The sequence below is a fragment of the Coenobita brevimanus genome, chromosome 78, assembly GCF_032717465.1.
Source record: "Coenobita brevimanus isolate Jiangsu-jjx chromosome 78, ASM3271746v2, whole genome shotgun sequence".
In the NCBI taxonomy this organism is placed as follows: Eukaryota; Metazoa; Arthropoda; class Malacostraca; order Decapoda; family Coenobitidae; genus Coenobita; species Coenobita brevimanus.
In genome coordinates this window covers 15,888,047-15,914,033 of record NC_137031.1, presented here as the reverse complement: position 1 = coordinate 15,914,033, position 25,987 = coordinate 15,888,047, and the positions used below count along the sequence as shown (strand labels likewise).

Sequence of the window (25,987 nt, the reverse complement as noted above, 5' to 3'; positions counted from 1 at the left end):
TTTTTTTACCATGCATTAATAGGTGTCGACAGTGCACCTTGCTTTACTTGTTTCTCTCAGTGTTTGTAAAACTGACCACATCTTACACTTTTACTCTCACAGGTTAACCTCATAACTAAACTCAGTTCACTCTACATGACATACCACAATCCGCCTTAATTCTCACCTAATATCACTTTTCTGCACCTCTTACCCTCCCATCATCGCCATCCTGATCTAACATGTGGTCACCTGCAGCTACGACAACCGGCCGGGTCGCTTGGCCCTGCAGGCCTCTGAGGAGCGGCACACAGTGAAGAGTCAGCTGCTGGAGGGGCGAGTCACCTTCAGGCTTGGGGGTCAAGTCCCGGCCCTACACATCCATCCAGTTACACCCACCGACCAGGCCAACTACACCTGCAGGGTCGACTTCCGGATAGGTCAGTGGATACGGAATACTTGTGGAGAGGATGATAAGTGATTAGTTGTTGGTTAGTTGGCTGAGAAGGTAATTGGAGATAAAGTGGTCTATCGTGTAACATAGTTTATAGTGGAGAGTAGAATGGAGGGACGATGTTATTTACTTGAAGATAGCTTGATAATGAGGTTAAGAAGCCGTACAGGGATAGAAGATAATGTGGGTAACATTTTGGTGTACAAAAGACGCTTGAGTATACAGTAAAGGATACAAAAAAAAAAAAAAAAAATGGGATGTATGAAAATGCGTGGGTGTTATGCACTTGGGGATTAGTTGATGGTGAGAGGATGGTTGTGAAAAGTGTATTTGAATGGTTAGGTGATAATCATGTACTAGGGGTAAGCGAAGTCCGTTCCCTATTTGAGATGGAGAATGCCCAGAGTCTGGTGAGAAATTGTCCTGGTTCATTGTATGGACCGAAGTTGAGAACCACTAGTAGTAGTTGGCCACTGCTGGTGATGAAGACATTTTTTCCTATGTCCTCGCATGCTGGGGGAAGGTACCTGTACCTGGTTTAAAAATTAACGTGCTCATGAATATGAATGTGTTTCCTGTCCTTGACAGCAGCATCACTGAACTACCTGTAGTATTCGCAGAAACACATAGCACTATATTGTTTTTTTTTATAAGGACAGCCAGCGATGACCAGAGGTTAGTAGAGAGTTCTTTTGCGCTTGTTGAGCATATCCTCCATCATGCCCTTTTTAGTAATCATCTGGGATAAGATTTTCTGAAGGTTGTATATCAGAGAGGTTGCCTCATTGGGTGAATTTTATGATCAATAAGTTCTAAGTATTATCATCATGCTCCAGTGCAAAATGTCTTGTCACTAGAGGAGCAATTGATGCAGCTGTTGTCTGTGGATATAGACCTGTCAGTGGGGACGATGGATGAGTGAGTTGAGAAATGAGGTTTGGGTTATGCTCTCTGTAGGTGTCGACACTTCCCAGTGCAGCCCCTTGCTGTCAATAGAGGTTCGAAGGTTATGTTGGCCACGTGGATGATGGGTTTGACATGTAATAGGAACAATGTCAGTTTTAGTTGGCGTGATTCCATGAAAAAAAAAAAGCATTGCTCACTGGTAGATTATGCAATATAACGGGCATTTTTTTTTTTTTATGCAAGGAAGAAGGAACCAAAGGCCAGAAGCTCGCAAACCGTTCCTTCCACGAAAAAAAATAAAAAGAGCCAAATTCAAGATCCATTCATTTCGAGATGCTTGGACACACTGTGTTCAAAAGACTGGAGATCATAGGAAGTAGGAAATACAGACAGAGGGAGACATCTCCAAAGGTGACCTGTTGCATAAATGAAAGACTGGGAGTAACGGTTAACTCTTGCATTAGAGAGTTGGACAGAAAAGGAATGAGAGTTTGTTGCTAAATGGGTGCTATGTGCCTGTCATAGAGGTGGAGGGATGCAAGCAGACAGTTCAGAGGAGCAGTGACCATTGAAGTAGCGATAGAAGAGAGATAAAAGTGTGTGTTTCTGTTAGTGTAAGGACAGTATAAATCAAAGATTTTTTCATGAAATTTGAACCACGGAGAAAGGTTTGAGAGTAACAGAAGATGAAATAATCTAGTTTTAGGAGCAAGTCAAAGATCAAGGTTAAAGAGTAAGGTGAAAGCAAACTTTCTTTTTATCCAGTTTAAAACAGACATGGTGGTAGAATTGAGGGTGGGACAAAGACGAAGTGGGTTGATTTTGGAAGCAATTGGTCAAAGATCACGCTTACAGGGCTAGCTTAAACATTCAGTCAGATAACTGAAACAGGTTTTATTCAATTTGAGCCAAACTTGTCGGAATTGCTGAGGGTTATCCTAGAAGTAACTGAATGCTGATAACAAAAGGTTAAAGGTAAAGGTCACAGGGAAACATTAGTTAATTTTTTTTTTTTTTTTTTCCCCAGTTTAGGCTAATTATGGTGGAATGGTTGTCGGCCTGGCTAAAGCAAAATTATTTGATTCTGAAAATAGTTGGTCGAAGGTCAGGGTCAAAAGTTCAGCTCTTACACCCATTATGGAGTGCAGGTGTTGCACCATCTGAGTACTTCTTGCTAATTATGCAGGAGCTACTAAAGTCGTACAAAAACTTTCACAGATCTTTAAAATGAAAAACTCTGCGACTCACCACTGCATTAATGTACCATTGTGACAGTAGAATTTAATAACTTACAGTTAAGGAGGCTGCCAAAAGCTAGGACTAAGCATCTGCAAATCACACCATCACCATGCTGGAGAAGAACCTTGACTTATGTTTGAATGCCTGGTCCAGCTTGCAAAAGAAGTGCTCCTCACCTTCAGAGATAAGTATTTAGTATGATGGTTGCAAGCACTTGCTAAGGACGATGAGGGTATGATGTAAAAACAACTTCCTGAGCTATCCCACATGCAAAGACATTCCTGTGGCGTCAGATCTTCAACTTTTCCCTTTGTGCAGTACAGGTGGCGCTTGCCGAGTGCATTGATGTGAAGACCGATAATACTGTGAGTTGGCAGGTACATTTTACATGCATGGGTTTCCGTGAGAAAATTTGAACTTAGGGAGATGGGGAGGCACCCTTGTGCAACTACACACCAAAGTTTATCAGCTGCTTCATATATAAGCGTTGTAGTCATTACCAGCACAAAAGTTGCAGCACATTTGGTGCCAGTTGTGTGTGTGTGTGTGTGTGTGTGTGTGTGTTTGTGTGTGTTCTCTTACCTTATTGTAACTTTATAGGAATGAGTCAAGTTCGTACTGTCCCTTGTATTAAACCAATTTCATCATACATATCTTTAAACTTATGAATAGTTTTTGCATACACTGATTCATTCGGTACTGCATTCCACTGATCAATTGCCCTATTTGAGAAACTGAAAATCCTTACTTCTTTATCACCTCTCTTTTTATGTATTTTTTGCAGTGTCCTCTTGCTGATGCTTCACCTTAGGTTATATAATCATTTAAGTCTTTATTCTCTTTCCATGAGATACATTTATATAGTATAATCATGTCTCCTCTTTTCCTCCTCTCCTGTAGTGTTAGTAGATTAATATTATTTTTCTAGTCTTTCTTCACGGGCTTAGTATCCATCTTGTAGCTATCCTTTGTACTTTTTCAATCTTATCCATGTGTTTTTTTAAATGAGTATTCCACAGTACTGTTGCGTACTCCAGGGCTGATCTGATGAATGATGTTATTACCTTTCTCGGCATGTCTTCATTTATATATGGGAATGTTATTCTCATATTTGCAAGCTGTGTATACATAATACGTACCTTCTTACTGATAATCACTTCTAGGTCCTTCTCTCTTTCTGATATGTGTAGGGTTGAACCTCCTAACTTATAATCTCAATCTGGTCGTTTTTAACTTTTACCAACTTCATTACATAACACTTGTCCACATGAAATTCCATTTGCCATTTATTGCTCCATTCATGAAGCTCATTTAATTGTTCTTATACCTTTCTGCAAGAATTTTCCTTTGTATTTTTACATCACCAGCAAACACATTTGAATATATTCCATTTCCAGTGTTACTATCTATGTCATTTATATATAGTAAAAACATAATTGGTGCCAGCACTGAGCCCTGTGGAACTCTGCTAGTCACTTCCCTCCATGATGAGTGATTTCCTCTTAGTACTGTTCTCATCTCCCTTTTTCTGAGAAAATCCTGCATCCAACAGCACAGGTTGCCTTGGATTCCTCCTTGATGGTACAGTTTCCATAAAAGTCTTTGGTGCGGTATTCTGTCAAAAGCTTTCTTGAAATCTAAATGGATACTGTCCACTCACCCTTCTCTTTTCTGTAATGTTTCTGTAATTCTATCATAGTAGCTTAATAGATTAGTAATACTTGATTTTCCCTTTCTGTCATCATACTGTTTTCTTCTACGTGGTTTACCCAAACTATTCTTGTCAGATTTTCTAGTATCTTACTTACAACACTGGTCAGTGGTACTGGTAGGTAGTTGAGTGGATTTTGTATATTCCTTTTCTTGAATAGGGGAACAAATGTTTACTTTCTTCCAGATATCAGGTAGGCTAGTTAACCTTGACTAAAGGATTCCTTGAAAATTAAGTATATTGGTCTAAATAACTCTTCTCCACATTCATGTAGCACCCAACCTGATATTTCGCCAGGACCACATGCTCTTCCTTTGTCTAATTTACTTAACTCTTCCTGTACTTCTTTTTCTGATATTTAAATATCTGGTAATATGTGTGGGCATGGATATTCCATATAATCTCTTTCAAAATTATATTCTCAAGTAAAAATTGATTGGAAATTCTTATTTAGTGCTTCACAAATATCTTTCTCGTGTATAGATGATCCCCTCGTCTTTAATGGAGTGTATTATATCTTTAACTTTGGTTTTACTTCGGATGTAGATGTAAAAAAACTTAGGCTGATCACTACTTTTTTTTTATAACGTCTTCCTCAATCTGCCATTGGGCTTCCCTCCTTATCCTTGTATAATTATTTCTTGCATGTTTATAGTTGTTATATGCCCTCTCACTATTGTGTCTTCTGTATCCATTCCACAGCAGGTCTTGTCTTTTCTTTTGATTTTTTACTTTCTGTATTAAACCACTTATTTAATTTCATTTCCGTTTCTTTGTGCTGAGGGTTGTAATTTTCGACCCTTATTTCATAAAAATCACAGAACTGTCTATATACAACATTTAAATCTTGTCCTCTAAGCTCCTTTTCTCAATCTGTCTCTAAGAAGTACCTCTTCAGGTCTTGGTAGTTGCCCTTTTTGTAGTTTATTCTCTTTTTGTAACTCTCATTACTAGTAACTATGTCGTATGCAATCCTGAAGTTGCAATTTCATACTGCATGGTCGCTTTTGCCGAATGGAGGGTGTTACATTATATTGTCAATATCATTTTCTTGCCTAGTAAATAAAAGATCTATTACTGATGGATCATGAAGTCCTCTTTTTCTGGTGTTTTCCATTACATGCTGTGTTATGAAAAACTCCTGCACAAGATCCAGGAGTTTTTGATCTCAAAATCTTTCATGGCTTCTTACATCTAGAATATTCCGATTTATATATGAAGTGAAATATCCAGGTAATATAGTTCTTTTAAATTCCTCTCCCATTCTATGAAGTACTTAAATTCAGAATTGTACTTTCTGGCAGGTCTTAATATTCATCCCTTTCCGAAGTGTTTGTTTTGGGTGGCATGTATAAATCTGCCACAGTTATTTTCCCTTGAGTTGTGTTAATCTCTAATGCAATCATTTCTACTTGTGAGGGTATATCAAATTTTATTCCTTTGACTTTAGATTTTTCTGTGTTATGATTATAATCCCCCCTTCTTAAATTTCTACCTCTTCTTTATATATTGTATTCCTCTGAGTTTAAGGTATCATTTGATATCTTTGGGGTTAATTTGTTTCAGTTAGGCAAATAATATGTGGTTCCTTTTCTTTGGTATTGACTTTCATCCTTAATATTTTAGACGCCACTCCATATACATTTGAGAAAATCAACTTAATCTATTGTTTACATACTTGCCATAGCTTGAGTCTACTACCTTCCTTTTTTTTTCTTCTTTATTCGTTCATGGTTATGTACCACTTTAGTACCTGTAATCCAATTACTTTGTTTAAAAAAAATCATTCCCCTCTTCCTCTGATCTGTCCTTGTTGTTGTTTTTGTTCCCTCCCTCTCTTCATTTAGTATTCCCAATTCCTCTTTAGTTAGGTATTTCTTATCCATACTTTTTAAATTCCTCTTTTTCCATGAGTTTGCTTGCATTATTTTTAGTACTTCCTCCACAGTGTACACACTCTAGAACGTTACTTGCAGAGGCTTTGCCTTATTTCTCTCCTATTTCCCTAGCTTTTTGTGTTCCTCTATGTCTTTATCACAGATTTCCTCTGATACTTCTTTTAATATGTTCATTATTTTTGCCACCTTTCTGTCTCTCGAAATTTTTTTTTCGTATTTCTTCTTTATATATACCAGTGATTACCACATATTTGTGTATATCTGATGAATCTTTGACCAGATTGGGCTTATTTTTGATAATTTCTTTTACTTCATTTCTAATGTTTTTCCCTGACTTTTGTTTCTAAGTCTCTCCTTACTTTCGCCATTTCAGCATACGTAGTTTCTACATTATCTGTATAACACTGCATCACTTCATTCACCTGAGTTATCTTCTCTTCAGTATCACTGCTTTGGTCTATCAGACTGCTTGCTTTCCTAATTGTCTCTGTTTCATCTCTGAATTCCTCCATAGTACTCTAATAGTTGACAGCTGTACTTACCATTTCACTGAACTTCCTTCTAAGTGTACCCACCTTGACTGACAGCTCATCTATTGCTGTGTCTTTTTTGTTTAATTCCTTTACTAATTTTTCATTTTGTTCCTTCTGCATGAGTAATTTCTTCTTAAATTCGTCTATTTCACTTTGAAAAATTTCCCCTAGTTTGTTCACTTTCCCTAATAATTTACAGTATTATATGTTCCCATTTCAACCAGTTCCTAGTAGAAACCATCATCCTGTTTTCTAGCTTTATCCCTTTTCTCAAGTCCTTCCATATTCACTTTACTAAAGATGGTGCTTATCTTGTGGTAATTTCAACTAGGAGGTAAGTTATACTTACAAGTTTGCATCTCCTTGCTACCCGCCGACAGACAACACCCAGCTGTTGATGCGTTCTCAGATGATTCTTGCACTACTTAAATGCATTCTATTAATTGGACAACACTTTTCCTTAGAATTGCTCTCCTATATTAGAACATCATTTAGTTTAACCTAGTACAGAGCTTGACTCATAGATAAATACTTCTTAGGTGTGACAAGTTGTGGCTATGGGTGGCCAGCACGGAGTGAGGTGATGTGTGTGTGTGTGTGTGTTCTTACCTTACCTAATTGTTCTTACCTAATTGTATCTTTACAGGAATGAGTCAAGCTCGTACTGTCCCGTGTCTTAAACCATATTCATCGTACATATCCTTAAATTTGTGAATTGTTTTGGCACACACTATTTCATTCGGTAGTGCATTCCATTGATCAATTGCTCTGTTTGGGAAACTGAATTTCCTTACGTCTTTATCACCTCTCTTCTTATGCAGTTTTTTGCAGTGTCCTCTTGCTGATGCTTCTCCATATGTTAAGTAATCATTTATGTCTATATTCTACTTCCCAGATATGCACTTATATAGCATTATCATGTCACCTCTTTTCCTTCTCTCCTGTAGTGTTGGTAGATTCAGTTTATTTAGTCTTTCTTCGTAGCTTAGGTCCTTTAAACTTGGTATCCATCTTGTAGCGGCCTTTTGAACTTTTTCCATCTTGTCTATGTGTTTTTTGAGATGAGGACTCCAGACTACTGATGCATATTCCAGGGTTGGTCTAATGAATGATGTTATTATCCTTCTTAGCATGTCTTCATTTATGTATGTGAATGCTATCCTCATATCTGCAAGTAGTGTATACATGTTCCATACCTTCTCGCTGATGTGATCAGCCAGAGATAGTCTGTTATTGATAATCACACCTAGGTCCTTCTCTCTTTCTGATGTGTATAGGGTTTTATTTCCTAACTTATAATCCCAGTCAGGTCTTTTTCCACTTTTACCAAACTTGATTACATGACACTTGTCCACATTGAATTCCATTTGCCATGTATTACTCCATTCATGAAGTTTATTTAATTCTTCTTGTAGCTCTTTACAAGAGTCTGTGTTAGTAATTCTCCTTTGTATTTTTGCATCATCTGCAAACATATTCAGATAGCTCTCATTTCCAGTGTTACTGTTTATGTCATTTATATACACTAAAAACATAATTGCTGCCAGCAGTGAACCTTGTGGTACTCCACTAGTCATTTCTTTCCATGATGAGTAGTTTCCTCTTAGTACTGTTCTCATTTCTCTTTTTATGAGAAAATCTTGCATCCAACAAAACAATTTGCCTCGAATTCCTCCTTGATGGTACAGTTTCCATAAAAGTCTTTGGTGTGGTACTGTCAAAAGCTTTCTTGAAATCTAAATAGATACTGTCCACCCATCCTTTCCTTTCCTGTATTGTGTTTGTTACTCTGTCATAGGAGCTCAACAGATTAGTAACACATGATTTTCCTTTTCTGAAACCAAACTGTCTTTCTGTTATCATACTGTGTTCTTCTAGATGATTTACCCAAGCTTTTCTTATAAGCTTTTCTAATACCTTGCTTACAACACTGGTCAGTGATACTGGTCGGTAGTTGAGTGGATTTTGTCTATTTCCTTTCTTGAATAAGGGGACAATATTTGCTTTTTTCCAAATATTAGGTAGTTTACCTTGACTCAAGGATTTCTTGAAAATTAAAAATGATGGTTTACTTAACTCCTTTGCACATTCTCGTAGTACCCAACATGAAATTTCATCAGGACCACTTGCTTTTCCTCTGTCTAATTTACTTAACTCCTCCTGTATTACTTTTTCTGCTATTTGTATATCTGGTAGTATGTGTGGACATGCATGTTCCACATAGTCCCTCGCAAAATTTTTTTCTTCTGTAAAAACTAATTGGAAATTCTTATTTAGTGCTTTACAAATATCTTTCTCTTGTGTATAAGTGATTCCCTCGTCCGTAATGGATTGTATTATATCTTTTACTTTGGTTTTGCTTCTGATGTAGCTGTAAAACAGCTTTGGTTGATCACTACTTTTATTTATGATATCCTCCTCAAACTGTTTTTGGGCTTCCCTCCTTATTCTTGTATAATCGTTTCTTGCCTGTTTGTAATTATTATACGCCATTTCACTATTGTGTCTTCTGTATCTATTCCACAACAAATCTCTTCTTTCTTTTGATTTTTTACATTCTGTATTGAACCATTTCTGTATTTTCTTATCAGCTTCTTTGTGCTGTGGGATGTACTTCTGAACTCCTATTTCATAAAATTCACAGAATTTTTTATATACAGCATTTAAATCTTGTCCTCTAAGCTCATTTTCCCAATCAACTTCTAAGAAATACTTCTTTAGGTCTTGATAATTTCCTCTTTTTATAGTTTAGGCTCTTTTTGTAACTTTCATTGCTGTTAACTATGTCATATGCTATCCTGAAGTTGTAATTTAGTACTGCATGATCGCTTTTGCCGAGTGGAGGGTGATATATTAAACTGGCAATATCATTTTCTTGCCTAGTAAATATTAGATCTAGCACTGAAGGTACATCGAGTCCTCTTTTTCTGGTGGTTTCCCTCACATGTTGCATTAGGAAAAACTCTTGCACGAGATCCAGGAGCTTTCGGTCCCAACAGGTTTCTTGGCTAATTATATCTAGAGTATTCCAATTTATATTTGTATTAAAATCTCCAGTTAGTATAATTCTTTCCGATTTCTCTTCCATTTTATGTAGTAATGATCTTAAACTCTGAATTGTACTCTCTGCCAGGTCCTCATATTCGTCTCTTTCCCATGTGTTTGATCTGGGTGGCATGTACAAATTGGCTACAATTACTTTCCCTTCAGATGTGTTGATCTCTACTGCAATCAGTTCTACTTGTGATGGTATATCTAGTTTTATTTCATTGACTTTTAGATTTTTCTTAGTTAATATTATAATTCCTCCTCCTTTTTTTAAATATCTGTCTCTTCTCCATATATTGTATTCCTCTAAGTTTAGTATGTCATTGGATAATCTTGGTGTTAATTTTGTTTCAGTTAGGCATATTATTTGTGGTTCATTTTCTCTGACATGATCATTCATCTCTAGTAATTTAGATACCATTCCATCCACATTTGAGTACATCAACTTTATCATCTTGTTTATATACTTGTCATGACATGGTTTTACTACCTTCCTCCTTTTTATTCCATCCTGTTTGTGTACAACTTTCGTCCCTGCAATCCTATTACTTTGTAAAAAAATTTCTTCTTCTCCTCTTCTGATCTTTCCTCATTTTTTGTTTTTGCTTCCTCCCTTCTCTCTTTCAGTAATTCCAGTTCCTCTTGTGTTAGGCATCTTTTTATCCATACATTTTTGAACTCCTCTTTTTCCATAAGATTCTTTGCATTTTTTAGTATCTCCTCCACAGTGTTTACACTCTGGAAAGTCACCTTTAGAGGTCTTGTCCTGCTTTTCTCGTATTTCCCTAATCTTTTGTGTTCATCTATGTCTTTACTACAGATTTCCTCTGATACTTCTTTCAGTAAGCTCATTACATTTGCCATCTCTTTTTTGTCTCTTGTGATCTTGTTTTTTACTTCTTCCTCTTCTATACCAGTGATTACTATAGATTTGTTGATATCTACTGAATCTGTGTGTGTGTGTGTGTGTGTGTGTGTGTGTGTGTGTTTTCAATGGAAGTCCTTGTAAGAAAAATATAGGCAACACTGCGTTGTTGCAACTCTCCATCTGACCAGGCACATACTTCCCACCTTCCTGCACACCTAACCAAATACATAAGAACCATCACCCTTCACCCACAATCTTTTATTTTGAAGTTGGTCATAAGGAGAATGCCTTGAGGACACTTAACCTGGGCCACCAAGATTTCTTGTGGAGGTTGCAGTGAAATCTCTCTCTCTCAATATATATATATATATATATATATATATATATACTGTATATATAGATAGATACATACATACATAGATAGATAGATATACTTCTTTCATTATTAAAAAAAAACTACTTAAGACACATTGGCTAACCATGTGAAATTTCATGTCTATAATTATTACTTTCTGATCTCTGGTCTGGAAACAATATCTCTGAGATTCCTTGCGGAGGTCACATTGAAATCTCTCTATTATTTTTTTTCTTTTTTCATTATTAAAAACAAAAAACTACTTAAGACACAGCATTCTACCTATCAAAAGGCACCAGTTCAATATAAGACACATAACTATGTGAAATTTCATGACTCTGTGGTGAATACTTTCTTATTTCTGGCCCGGAAACAAAATCTCTAAGACTCCTTGCACAGGTTGCATTGAAATTATTATTATTATTTATTATTATTTTTTACTTTTTCATTATATTTAGGAAATCTACTTAAGACAGCATTCTACCTATCAAAGGACACCAGTTCACGATAAGACACATAATTATGTGAAGCTTCGTGACTCTGTAGTGAATACTTTCTGAGTTCTGGCTCGGAAACTAAATTTTTAAACCCAGCCAGCTGGCCTGCCACCCAGCTCTTCAGCCAGACATTTATTGATCCCAGTGTTAACAACACCCTCCTCTGACTCTGTCAAATGGAGGGTAAAAATAGCAATTAACCCAAGGCATCCCGTCGACGTATGGGTATGTTGCAACATTTTGCATTTGCCAGTCCCGACGACTTACTGGTATGTTGCGCAATTGCAAAGTTCATAATTTGCACAATTTTCAATTTTTGCGCATGATTTTTCGTACATATACACGGGACACCTTCCTCTATTCTCTACAAGATGCCAAGCAGGGACAATGCCTTACACCGCATAACCTCCCCCCCACCGCACGTCATTGTCTCGGCTTTTCACTCGTTACCAGTGACCTGGCCAATAAAGACATTCAGGGCTAGAGTGATTCCCCAATCGATGACAATGTGGAGGACAAAGTTTACATAGCATTAGAGGAAGAAACAGGCAGAAATGATGATCAGGTAATGTGGCATAAAAAGGTCAGGTATAGTGATGAGTTAGTGAGTGAAACAATGCTTATAATGCCTATATTACTGTTTGAAAACCAATATACTCTCTTACTACATATATTTTCGTTCCAAGTAAATAAATAAATACCGTTTATGAATGGTGTGTGTAAAATAGTTACCCTTCCATAGAACTCGTTTTCTTTGGTGCCAGCCTGCTAAAAAAAAACAGTAAGGTAAGAAGGTACTGCTACCTGGATTGAGTATTTTAAACCTCAGGTGAGTGATTTCTCTATGAATTTTTGATGTTTCTCACCAAAAGCGGAGGCTATTGCCATTTTTTTTTTTTTTTTCGAAAATACCTCTGGATTGGGGGGTGTCAGAGGTGCGAAACAGCTCGGGGCGTGATGGGTTAAGTAACCACCGTAAAGTAGCTAAACTGTTATGGATGATGCATGCTCTGCATATGGGGTAGTATGAGTGTCTGTGAACAATGCTAGACTGGGATGAACTGGACAACAGAATCTTACCATTTAGCACCTATCCCATGCAGCTGAAGCTATGGTCAGCCTCACCTTGGTGGGAAATTACCACCATCCCAAGCACCTGAGCACAGGTTCTGACCATAGCAGCAGCCACTTCAAACAAGGATGGACTACCATCCCAAATCACAGCGTAAGAGGTAACTACGCCAGCACTGCAGGGTCACAACTGGCACATGCAGGCCAACTCCAATGCTACCATTTTTACAACCACAGTCACTGACTAGGCCAACACTACTCTCAGTCACTGAGTGCAGCATCCACCACACATAAGACTAGCCACTCAGTAGTCAGTACACTCACCTCTGTCAAGTGGAAGCAGTTGGTGCACTTCCATCAATTGGTGATCACGACACCGATCTACTCATCAATGTCATATTGATGGTTGATAGGTGGTCTGCAAGGTGATCCAATAGCTGGCATGGCTACAGTGCAGGACAGTGCCAACATCAGTGACATTTCATCACCATGTCAGTGACAGCCCCACCTGAGTCCGCATTTCACCTTTCACTCCTAGCAGGTTTATGTTCGTGCAGCAGAAAGTGCAGGGGGCCAGCGGCAAGAGACCTGATATCACTGAGTCCATCATCACGAAGAGATTAAAGTGGTACATATGGTGGAGATACTGAAGCCATGTAAATGAGATCTGAGGCTGGACTCGCCGAGTTACTGTGAGATAGGAGTATGCTTTCTACTTTTCAGAATAAAGCCTTGCTGCATACAGTGCACAAAATACATATAGTTTTGGCTTAATATGTGTTTGGCAGGAAAGCATTAATGTTAGTTGACTAAATCATCGCGTGCCAAGGCTGTTTTAATGATAGCTCTCTTTGATCCATAGGCTTACCAAAAGAATATAAATGTGAACAATGTAAAGTGAAATGATAAAAAGATTATACAGCGTGCTCAGAAAGCACAGCAATGTTATATCCGAATTTTAACCTTGGTTCTTGACCTTGAGCCATGCCTGAGCTACGGCAAAATCAAGTAATTTCTATGCACCCCTGCTAACAATTTACGTGCAAAGTTTGATCCTAAACTGATCATACATTCTTGATGTAATCCCACACCATTAAATTCGACCTTGACTCGTAATTGCTGACATGTAATCAGTCTGTATCAAACCCAGATCCCTTCTCCGCAGATTCGCGAATAATGCATTTGGTTCTTTTGGTCATAAACAAATGCTTACATACATACATACACTCTGTATAAATATATATATATATATATATATATATATATATATATATATATATATATATATATATATATAAAGGAGAGAGAGAGAGAGAGAGATTATCCTTTGTATCATATATATCATTTATGAAGATTCTAACATGCTTCCATGCGTCTGCCCTGGTCAGCTAATGGCGGCACTCCACGCTGCTCGATCTCTGGCATTTTTCCTATTCAGTTCCTTATCCCTGGGGTCACACTCTACAGGTCTTTTTCAGCCTCCCTTTTGCAACACTACCTCCGACGTTCACATTCCTCTCGTTCCACAGCCTCTCAGTCTACCCTTCCTCTTCACAGCACCAACACACTCCATTCCCACCCTTCCTCTGCACCCTTCATTAGTAATCCCTGTCTCCCAAGCCTCGCATTCAAGGACGCATTACATGTGCATCTAATCTTTGCCGTTTGATTCTACGAATATCTTCTGCCTTTACTGCCCAGGTCTCACCATACAGCATAGCTGCCTCTCTCTCTCTCTCTCTCTCTCTCTCTCTCTCTATTTATATATATATATATATATATATATATATATATATATATATATATATATATATATATATTGATACCATCTCCATCATGATACCTTCGCCTTTGGCATCCCCAATGAAAACCAGATAATTATGGCAGGAGTGAACCAGCTCGGTCATAAACACTTTTCATAGGGGTTGGAATATAAGTAAATCCTATCAGAGAAAAAATAAATGAATTAAGCTTCTGTACAACCTACATGTTAAGAAAATCTGTTTTTGACAGCCTGAACATTTAAAATGATTCCCACTGAAAGACACAGGTAATTCCCTAGATGCTGGTGTCGAAGCTGTGACTTAAAGCAAGGACCATGCCACACCACTGATCTACAAACTACACTCGTTCGTTAAATTTTGTAGGATCAAGGATTGCAGCTTAAGCGTGTGAAACTAAGGAGTCCATTTTTGCTCTTGGTAACACTGTTGACAAGAGGGTATGCGTTAAGGAGAGTTAGATTAGGAAATGTGCTTGTGCAGGAGGTAATGAGTTGCTATGTACTGAACTCGAATTTTATGTACGCGGTTTGTCGCTCCTAATTAGAGCTCATGGGATTCTACACAGGCTTAACCTTGTATATCTTCCTCTGCAACCTTCACACTCTCAGGTGGCTCATTATCCATTCTCTTCATATGACCAAACCATCGCAACACCCTCCGCTCAACTCGATCAACCATCTCCCGGACAACTTCTGGTCTCCTTCGCACTTCATCATTTCTCACTCGATCCATACGCGTCACTCCAGACATACTACTCAGACACCTCATCTCCATTACATTCAAACCTTTCCTCTCTGCTACACCCATATTCCATGTTTCAGCCCCATATAATGCAGTTGGTACCGCAGCACCCTCATACAGCCTTCTCTTTAAATCTATTCTAAGTGAACGACATTTAAACAACTTTTTCATTCCTCCCAGCACCTTTCCTACTTCATTAATTCTAAACTTCACTTCTGCATCTATTCTTACATCCACAGCAACATGTGACCCTAAATATTTAAAACACTCTACCTCCCCAAGCAACTCACCATTCAAAACTATATTAATTTCATCCTCCTACCATCTACCAACCTATACACTTCATCGATTTACTCTTATTCTCATTTACTTTCAATTTCCTCCTTTCACACACGCTTCCAAACTCCTGTACCAACTCTCTCAATCTCTCCTTTGAATCAGCCACCAGTGCAGTCTCATCTGCAAACAGTAGCTGCTTCAGATTCCACACTCTACCATCAACATTCACCAGACTCAGACCTCCACCTAACACACTAGCATTCACCTCCTTTACAACACCATACATATAAATATTAAACAACTAACGCGACATTACACATCCCTGCCATAGCCCCACTGTCACGGGAAACCAATCACTCACAGTATTTTCCACTCTTACACACGCTGTACTATTTACATAAAAACTTTTCACTAATTTTAGTAACCTACCATCAAGTCCATACAATCATAAAACAGTCCACAAAGCCTCCCTGTCAATTCTATCATACGCTTTCTCTAAATCCATGAACGCCCAAAACACATCCTTACATTTCGCTAAATACTTTTCACACACCTGCCTCACAGCAAACACCTGATCCACCCATCCTCCCCTTCTCTCCTAAAGCCACACTGCTCATCACCAATCACTCCCTCTATACCCTCTCTAACGCTCTTAATTAACACTCTGCATACACCTTACCTACAACACTCAACAGACTTATGCCCCTAAAGCTAGTACATTCATACTTATCACCTTTATACAGTGGGACAACACAAACACTTGCCCAGTCAATTGGCACCATGTCTTTCACAAAGCACACATTCAGCGATCTTACTAACCAGTCAACAAGTCACTCCACCACCTTTCAGGCATTCCACAGCACACCCATCCATACCTGCAGCTTTCCCTGTTTTCATCTCCTTTACTGCCTCCTGCACGTCCTCCTTCGTGATCAAAGAATCACTCAACTCTCCCAACACATTTATTCCTTGCACCCTACCCTCCTCTACATTTAACAATCTTTCAAAGTACTCCCCCCATCTTTTCCTTACTGTGTCCATCTCAGTTAACATCCTTCCATCCTCTGCTTTTACTCGCTTTTCCTTCCCGGACTCTCCCTTTCGCATCCTTTTCACCTCCTTCCAAAACATTTTCTTATTCTGTTGAAAATTCTCAGTCAACCGCCTACCCCACCTCTCATCTGCTGCCACTTTAGCATCACACACAGCCCTTCTCGCCCTAGTCCTCTTTTCCTTATACCTCTCATATGACACCTCATCCTTCCTCTGCAGCCACACTTCATACGCATGTCTCTTCTCAGCCACAGCCATACTTACTTCCTTGCACCACCATTCACTTCCTTTTCTTACACCACCACCCACTCGTCTCACACCACACACCTCTTCCGCATGCCCCACCAGAGCGCTCTTAAATAACTGTCATTCTTCCTCCACACTGCCTTTTTCCTGACCTTTCACTGCGTTCCACTCATCTTTCAATTTCTCCTGATACTCTATCACTTTCTCTCTTTTATCCAACTCACTCACTTTCAAAACCTCCCTGCCACACCTAACTCTCCTAGCTCTCACCCATCCCTTACCTTCTCTTAACTTTCTCTCCATCAGGTAGTGGTCAGACATACCTCCACCCTTCACCTCTCAGAACTCTCACATCCAACAATCTTCCTATTACATTCCTGGACACAACCACATAATCCATCAATGCACTATCAACAACCCTTCCACCCTCCTGTCTCACCCATGTATACTTATAAATATCTTTCTTCTTCAACATGGTATTTCCAATCACCATCTCTCGTTCAACGCACATCCCTATCATTCGTTCCCCACTATCATTTCTTCCAGGCACACCATGCATACCAACTAAACCTTCAACTGCTACATTTCCCACTCTAGCATTCAGATCTCCCATCATTACAACATTCACATTCCACCAAAACTCTGCAGACACTCATCAACATCATTCCAGAAAGACTCCCTCTTTTCTTCGTCTCTTTCAATGCCAGGCCCATATTCAATCAAACACCCACAACTCAATTCCAAATTTCGCTTTCACCCACATCAGTCTTGATGACACCTCCTTCCATTCACTCACACACTGCTGTACTTCTGGACTCACTAACAAGGCCACACCTTCTCTTGCCCTTCCTCTATCAACACCTGACAATCTTCCATTCACACTTATAAACTTAGACTCACCCTTCCCTTTCATCTTCGTTTCACTCAACTCTAATGTATCCAGCTTTCTGCTCACAAACGTTCTACCAGTCTCCTCCCTTTTAGCCTCAATCGTACTACATCCATGCACATTCATACACCCAGTCTTCAGGGTATGGGGATAACTCAATCCCCCATCCCTTTCTCTTGCCTATCTCTTTTTAGGAACAATAAAAACAGAGGAGGGGGTTCCTAGTCCCCTCACCTCGCCCCTTTTAGTCGCCTTCTACGACACGCAGGGAATACGGTGGCAGTATTCTTCTTAACACAACCTGGCCGCAGAGTAGTAGTACCATCCCATAGTGCAGCCAGATTGTGTCCCACCCGCCACAGGGGGGGGACACTATATATATATATATATATATAGATAGATAGATTGATATATAGATTGACTGATAGAGACAGATAGATATAGATAGATAGACAGATAGATAGATATACAGTAGTTTTAAAGATTAAAGGGTACCCCTGTGAAAGATTTTGGCATATAAATGAGTTTTGCATTAACCCGCCCCGTCCCGTCGACGTATGGGTACGTTGCAACGATTTGCATTTGCCAGTCCCGGCGACGTACCAGCACGTCGTGCAATTGCAAGGTCCCTAATTTGCACAATTTTCAATTTTCGCGCGTGATTTTTCGTATGTATACACGGGACACCTTCCTCTATTCCTCTACAAGATGCCAAGCAGGGACAATGCCTTACACCGCATAACCTCCCCCCTCCCCCCCTCACGCCATTGTCTTGGCAAAGGACCTGTTACCAGTGACCTGGCTAGTAAAGATATTCAGGGCCAGAGTGATTCCCCAATCGATGACAATGTGGAGGACAATGTTTACATAGCATTAGAAGAAGAGACAGCCAGAAATAATGATCAGGTAATGTGGCAAAAGAAGGTCAGGTATGGTGATTAGTTAGTGAGTGAAACAATGCTTATAATGCCTTTATTACTGCTTGAAAACCAATATACTCTCATACTTCATATACATTCGTACCAAGTAAATAAATAAATACCGTTTATGAGTGGATAAAATAGTTACCCTCCCATAGAACTCGTTTTCTTTGGTGCCAGCATGTTAGAAAACCCAGTCAGGTAAGGAGGAACTCCTACCTGGATTGGGTATTTTAAACCTCAGGTGAGCGATTTCTCTATGAATTTTCGATGTTTCTCACCAAAAGCGAAGGTTGTAGCCAAAAAAAAATTTTTTGAAAATACCTCAGGACTGAGGGATGTCGGAGGTGCGGAAAACCTCGGGACGTGACGGGTTAATTATAAATAATGAAGGTATATTTATTTGAATTAGCGATATCACCAAGTAAGAAGTTAGGTGCGACATGGCCTCATCCCCAGTTTTAAACAAAAAAAACTGTAATGAATGCAAAGAGAAGAGACTGGAGAGTTGAAGGGTGGAGCCATCAGCATATTAGTGGGTAGGGTTAGATGTACATAGAAAGTTTCAGATGAATAGAAGAGAGTTAGTGAGAGGACAGAGCCCTGAGGAACACCACTGTTGATAGCTGTAGAACAATGGTTCTTAACCTTTTTCGTCCTACAGCCCCCTGAGTAACTCCAGGCCAGTATCGTGACCCACCAAATAAAAAATTTTTACGTTGCACTTTGTGTAAGTTAAAACATAAGACAACCCAGATTTACTGAAAATGCTACAAAAACAAAACCCTCGAAAATGACACAGAATCATTGCAAATGCCAGAATACTGCAAATCCCTCAGAACTATTGAACATCCCATAAAATTACAAGTCATTCACTCAATGGAAGGATTGAAATTGTTTTGCAGCCATCAGTCGATCAAATTGAGGAGCAGTGCTCGACAGGCAACACATGTCTGCGTTGATCACAAGCCTATTGCGTGCCCTCGTTATCAGTGTCACCATCGCTAAGAATCCCCCCTCACAGCGATAGGTTGAGGGGGACTGGATCAGCAGGGTCAGGTACATATTCAAAACGACAGGACAGTCCTCCCTCACTTTAATCTCCGAAGCATGCAGGTCTTGTTCAGTGAAGTGGAAGTTATGATGAGATCCTCAAGAATTCGAAGAAATTCTACCTTCACAGCAACTTCAATATCTCTGATGGTGCCGTCCACGCATCAGAAGAACGGTCATCCAGTCCAGGAAAGTAATTTTCAATGGCTTCGTTCACTGCCTGAAGATAAGCTGTGATCTCCTCATGGAAACTGCATTCAACATCTGACATACAATCCAGGAGAGTCTTCATTTCAGGGAAGAAGGTCATGTCACCTTCCTGAACTTTTTTCTTGTGAAGTTGAGTCTTACTCCTGAATGCTGCCACTTTGTCACGAGCCGTGTTCAACATTGCGAGGTTTTCTTGAAGTGAAAAGTTTAGGGAATTCACTTAGGGGGAGAAATCAGCCAGGAAAGTAGCCTTTGTTATGAAACCTTCATTCTGGATCTTTTCATTAAGAAGATTCTCCTTCACAATAGGTCCTTTTTCCAACAGCATTCATATTTCCATTCAAGTAGTAGCACGTGATTCAGAACCTTGCCAGGATAGACATCATACCGCAGTGTGAAATATGAGAACAGCAGAATCGGCGCCCACGTCTTCACAGAGCACTTTATAGATCCTTGAGGTTGTCCACTCCCTCAGATATGGTTCAGTCTTCAACACATCCGAAAACACTACTTGAAATCCAGATAGAAGAGTCTTCACTACCAAGGCATAATGATGAATCATACAATGGGTGAACGAGACGTGAGAAGTGACATTCTTTATGAAGGCTGATGTGCAACTGGTCATGGAAGAAGCCCCATCTGTACACAGTCTGACAAGTGCTTCCCATAAGCACATCTTGTCCATGAGCAGTAGTGGTTAATGATCCTGAGAACAAGCTTGGTACTCCACGCTCATGACTTCTCATTCAAGGTAATGAACGTAAACAAGAAGTTGGAAACTTGGGGCAACATCTTTTGACTCATCCAGTTGTAATTATTAATGCATTGGGCTACTCTTGATGCAGCCAATACCTGCAGCAGAATATCCTCATTCATGTCCACGATCAGACTTTTGACCACATCATTGGAAAGGGAAATTGGCCTCAACTTGTTTGACTGCTGTCCCCCAAGCACCACCTTCATTGCTTCTGGAATGCAAGGCTTGATGAGGTCTTCATAATTGGTATGAGGCTTCTTGATTTACACGATTCTTAGAGGAATCCAGTATGAAGCTTCCAGAGCAGGAAGCTTCATACTGAATTGCTCTAAGAATTCTGGTGAGCAAATTGCCCAGTGAAATCAATAAGGCCGACTTTCAGAGAGCCTTCTTTTTGCTTGGAATGTACCACGCTTTTACCCATCAAATTTGTGGCAAGACTCAAAACGAACCTTCACTTTGCTAAACATCTTACTCTTATGACTCAATCCGTGGTGCAAACGAGGCATTGTGGCTTGATCACAAAATGTGAACGATGCTTGTGAAACCCTTCTTAAGAAAGGCTTCATTGTGTGTACACTTCTTGGCGGACATGGTTCACAATCTGGGAAGCAAAACAAGATGGGCGAGAAAGTCACTAAGAATGATGAAACGCAAACAAGGGAGAGGGCGAACAACAGTGCAACTCTAATGAAAATCAGTTCAGATTTCACAATCATGCACACACATAGATAAGACAGAGGGAAAAGGACACGGAAAGAGAGTAGGAAAGAAAGGGAGAAAGGAAAAATAACAGTTCACAAAATGTACATCACATCAAACAATCTATGTATCGCCAGACGCCTTAATCCCGTAAAGGTTGGCCACAAGCAAATCGCCTCCATGTCGCCCTGTCGCCCGTCATTTCACTGCCCTCCTCCCAACTCACCCCCCCCTCCCTCTCTCATAAACCTCTCCAGTCCATCTCTCCACCTCATCCCTGGCTCCCCCTCTCCCCCTCTCCACCTTACTCCCATACACTCTTCTCGTCAGTCTCTCACTTTCCATCCTCTCCACATGGCAAAACCACCTCAGTGTGTTTCTCCTAATGCTTCCTATCACAACCACATCCACACCACAACGCTTCGTCACTTCCTCATTTGTCAGAGTGTCTCTCCATGTGACTCCACAAGCTCCTCTCAAATAACTCATTTCCACTGCTCTCACTCTTGACTTCTGTTCCTCCAACAAGGTCCAAGCTTCACGTCCATACATTAGAATTGGTGTCACAATACTGTCGCGTAGTAACTTTTTCACTTCCATGCTCACTTTCCTGTTTCTTATCACTGCTTTCAAGGAACCAGCAACCTTGCCCCTTTGTTGTACCCTTTCAAGCACTTCACCCTTTAATCTTCCATCCTTACTCGTCACACCACCCAAGTACTGACTTCACTTCTCTCGAAGATCATAACTTTAATCTTTCCTACATTCACCTTTAGATTCCGTTTCTTACACACTGTCCCAAACTCATCCACCAAGCCTTGCAGCTCCCCTCTGTCTTCACTTAACAACACTGTAGCACCTGCAAACATCAGTACAGGGAGTTTCCAAACACTGCTGTCTCTCACAATGGCTGCTCCAACATCAACTGCCCTACCTTGTATCACATCTCCTTCAACCCGTCACGTCCCAAGCTATTTCGCGCCTCCGACACCCCCCCAGTCCTGGGGTATTTTCGATTTTTTTTTTTTTTTGGCTAAAACCGCTTTTGGTGAGAAACATCGAAATTTCATAGAGAAATCGCTCACCTGAGGTTTAAAATACTACATCCAGGTAGGAGTACCTCCTTACCTGACTTGGTATTTCTAACAGGCTGGCACCAAAGAAAACGAGTTCTATAGGAGGGTAACTATTTCACACCACTCATAAATGGTATTTATTTATTTACTTGGTACGAATTTATATGTAGTATGAGAGTATATTGGTTCTCAAACAGTAAAATAGACATTATAAGCATTGTTTCACTCACTAACTCATCACCATACCTGACCTTCTTTTGCCACATTACCTGATCATCATTTCTGACTGTTTCTTCCTCTAATGCTATGTAAATTTTGTCCTCCACATTGTCATCGATTGGGGAATCACTCTGGCCCTGAATGTGTTTATTGGCCAAGTCACTGGTAACAGGTGAATTGCCGAGACAATGGTGTGTGGGTGGGGGGAGGTTTTGTGTTGTAAGATATTGTCCCTGCTTGGCATCTTATAGAGGAATAGAGGAAGGTGTCCCGTGTATACATATGAAAAATCACTTGCGAAAATTGAAAATTGTGCAAATTAGGGACCTTGCAATTACACGACGTACCAGTATGTCATCGGGACTGGCAAATGCAAAATGTTGCAATGTACCCATACATCGACGGGACGAGGCGGGTTAAAAAGATATATATTGAAATACCCACCCAAACAGGAGACCACGGAAGGGGTAGCACAACACTTCCCCAATGGAGGAGCCATGGACAGGGTGTCGGAACACCCACCCAAGGTGGAGACCACGGGGAGGTGCATAGGGTGCGCAAAGAGCCCACTCAGGACAGGCCTATGTCCCCTACTACCTTGCGCCCCTCTTCCTCTCAATGGAGCCAGATGCAGGAACGCCACCCCGGCAGACTACTCTCCAGCCAGGCCAGCACTCCCCAGGATCAGGGTGGGACTTGTAGAGATACAGTCACAGGTAGCACCGTGATGACGGCCACCATCTATGTCGGGGAAGAGTTGGCCACCATATGCTCTTCAGCTACTACCACCTGCAGGACTGCTGCTGCAGTGACGGCCTCTGTCCGAACTGGGGAAGGGACAGGCACCGTACACCCTTCACCTTCAGCCACTCCTGGGAACAGTACCGCGGTGATGGCCACCATCCACATTGGGGGGAGATCAGCCACTGAATGTCTCCCTGCTGTAACCCCAGAGAAAGACAGAACCGCGGCAACGGCCACTGTCCGGGCCAGGGAAGGATCGGCCATTGTCTGTCCTTCTTTTGCCACCTCCTCGGGGAGCAGGACCTCAGCAACGGCCACCATCCGGGCCGGGGAAAGGTTGGGCACTGTACGCCCTTCACCTGCTGTCCCAGGGCCATGTGGAACCATGGTGACGGCCACCATCTGCTCCAGGGAGGGATCAGCCACCATGTGTCCCTCGTCTGCTGCCCTTGTGACTCCCCTCATGGAGGATGTCCCTTGCTTGCCTCACCACCCACTCAGAGGCTGAGTGGGACACCCTTCTCTTTCTCCCCACAGAGGCAGTTCCCAGGCAGAGCTGCAGTTGAAGGGTATCTGGCGAGGCCCCATGGTGAATCTAGGAGTCCATGTCCCACAGCCAGCGCCACGGCGACCCCACTCATTGTCGGACTCCAGGAGGAAGGGACACCACTGGCAGCCCCTGACAGCAACTTGACCCGAGCAAGACAGCAGCTCCCAGTCACCCAGGGGCGCCCCCACGACTCCAGGGCATGACCTCCCCAGCCCCATCGGCAAGCAGTCCTCCTCCAGGAGCATGCGTAGACCAGCGCACCTGCTCGCTCTGCTCAGCCCCATTTGTGAGGGCCATCTTCCCCACCGAGGCCTCACAAGGGAAGGGCCTTCCTCCACTCCACCCAGCCACCCACTCCAGATGCCCCAGCCCCTGGCAGTAGTCCTGTGCCTCCTGCGGGAGGGCACACCTGACGAGATTCCTCCCACACCCGGATGACACCTGTGAGCAGCCTAAGTCTGCAGCAGCCTGAACCAGAGTCCATCTGACCTATTGTGACTCTTATCTGTACAGTGTGTAATATTAATATTGTATTTAGTCTTGAGTTGTAACTAAGGTAATATACATGTAAGGTTGGTTGACTCGAGTTTTTTTTTCACTGTTCCTCTAGTTGCATGCTCTAGACCCGGTCTCAAAGGGGACCCCTGCTCAGTAGCTCATGTTCAGTGGACAAGAAATTGACCCTTGATCACGTAGCATAACATAGATATTATTTGCATGATACGATAATAGCCTAATAAATAAAATTCTTCTTCATTGACTTAGTAGCAACACATTTCAGATTGTCAGGCTATATTCACTTGTCATCGCAAAGACCATATCACACAGATGCAGATCTGGCACATGCAGAGAGGCTAAAATTATCAAAAAAAGAGAGAGAGAGAGAATTCTTGAGACAACTTACCTCGTCACATTACTGTGTGTAACTGTAAAGTTTATATATGTTCGATTGTACCTGCTCTAGAGCTCCTTATGGCGGTGAACACTTAATAGCATGGTTTTCAAGGATCAGCAAGCATACTTGTACCTCGCAGCCATGTGATTTTTTTAAAAGCCATTGAATATGCTTGATTGTCCCAGTCTATTTGTGGTATTTTATTGCTTTCTTGCTATATCTGTGTGACCAGACTCTCGACTACTAACCATAGTAGATAAGAAGACAAGAAAATGCAAAATTAACTTTATTTTTCCTAAACCCTTCGTGAACCCCCCCCAGAAAAACACGACCCCCCGTGGGGTCACGAGCCCCGGGTTAAGAACCGCTGCTCTAGAAGATCGGTGGCTATCTACAGCAGCAGCTTTAGAACGACCAGTAAGAAAGCGAGAGATGAAGGCACGTATAGAAAGATAGAAACCATAAAAAGGAAGAATATATTTCAAAACTTTAGAAATTAAGTATGATAAAACAACTGGGTTGTAGTTAGAGGGGTGGGAACGGTCAACCTTCTTCGGGACAGAATGAATGAGAGCAAACTTCCAGCAAGATGGAACGGTATAAGTCCTCAGACAAAGGCAAAAGAGTTTACAAAGGCAGGATGTAAGCACAGACATATAGCTCTTGAGGACAACAGGAGGGACCTCATCAAGCCTGTATGCCTTTTTTTTTTTTCTGGCCAGTCAGTACATTGCTTGAAGAAATTTTAATGTCTATCATAGGAGTCCATGGAGACTTCTTATGATAGACATTAAAATTCCTCCATGGTTGTTCAATCTGTATTGGTATATGGATGGGGTTATAAAAGAGATACAAGGTAGGGCAGTGGGTGTTGGAGCGGCCTGAATGAGAGAGGGCAGTGTGTGGAAACTCCCTGTACTGTTGTTTGCAGATGATACTGTGCTGAGTGAAGACAAAGGGAGGCTGTGAGGCTTAATGTATGAGTTTGGGAGAGTATGTAAGAAACGGAGCTTAAAGGTGAATGTAGGGAAGAGTAAAGTTATGGTCTACGAGAAATATGAAGTCACAAAATGTACAGTGAGTTTGGATGGGGAGGAAATGGAAAATGTGAGTGCTTGGGTAGTGTTATGACTAAGGATGGAAGTTTAGAGGGTGTAGTGCTTGAAAGGGTACAGGAAAGAAGAATAGTAGCTGGTTTTTTTAAAGCACTGACAAGAAACAGGGAAGGGAGCGTGGAAGTGAAAAGGTTACTGCATGGCAGTATTGTGATTCCAACTCCATCGTATGAAAGTGAAGCTTGGACCTAGTTG

At 40.9% G+C, this 25,987-nt stretch overlaps 1 protein-coding gene across 1 annotated transcript in view; it reads left to right on the top strand.

Annotated features, from left to right (window-relative positions):
* The window catches only part of LOC145408709 (adhesion molecule nephrin-like), a 329,089-nt gene that overhangs the window by 80,577 nt on the left and 222,525 nt on the right, over positions 1 to 25,987 (top strand). The window contains exon 3 of the mRNA XM_080279376.1: positions 238 to 419. Within this exon, the coding sequence (XP_080135502.1) occupies positions 238 to 419 (182 nt within the window). The remainder of the gene's footprint in view (positions 1 to 237; positions 420 to 25,987) is intronic.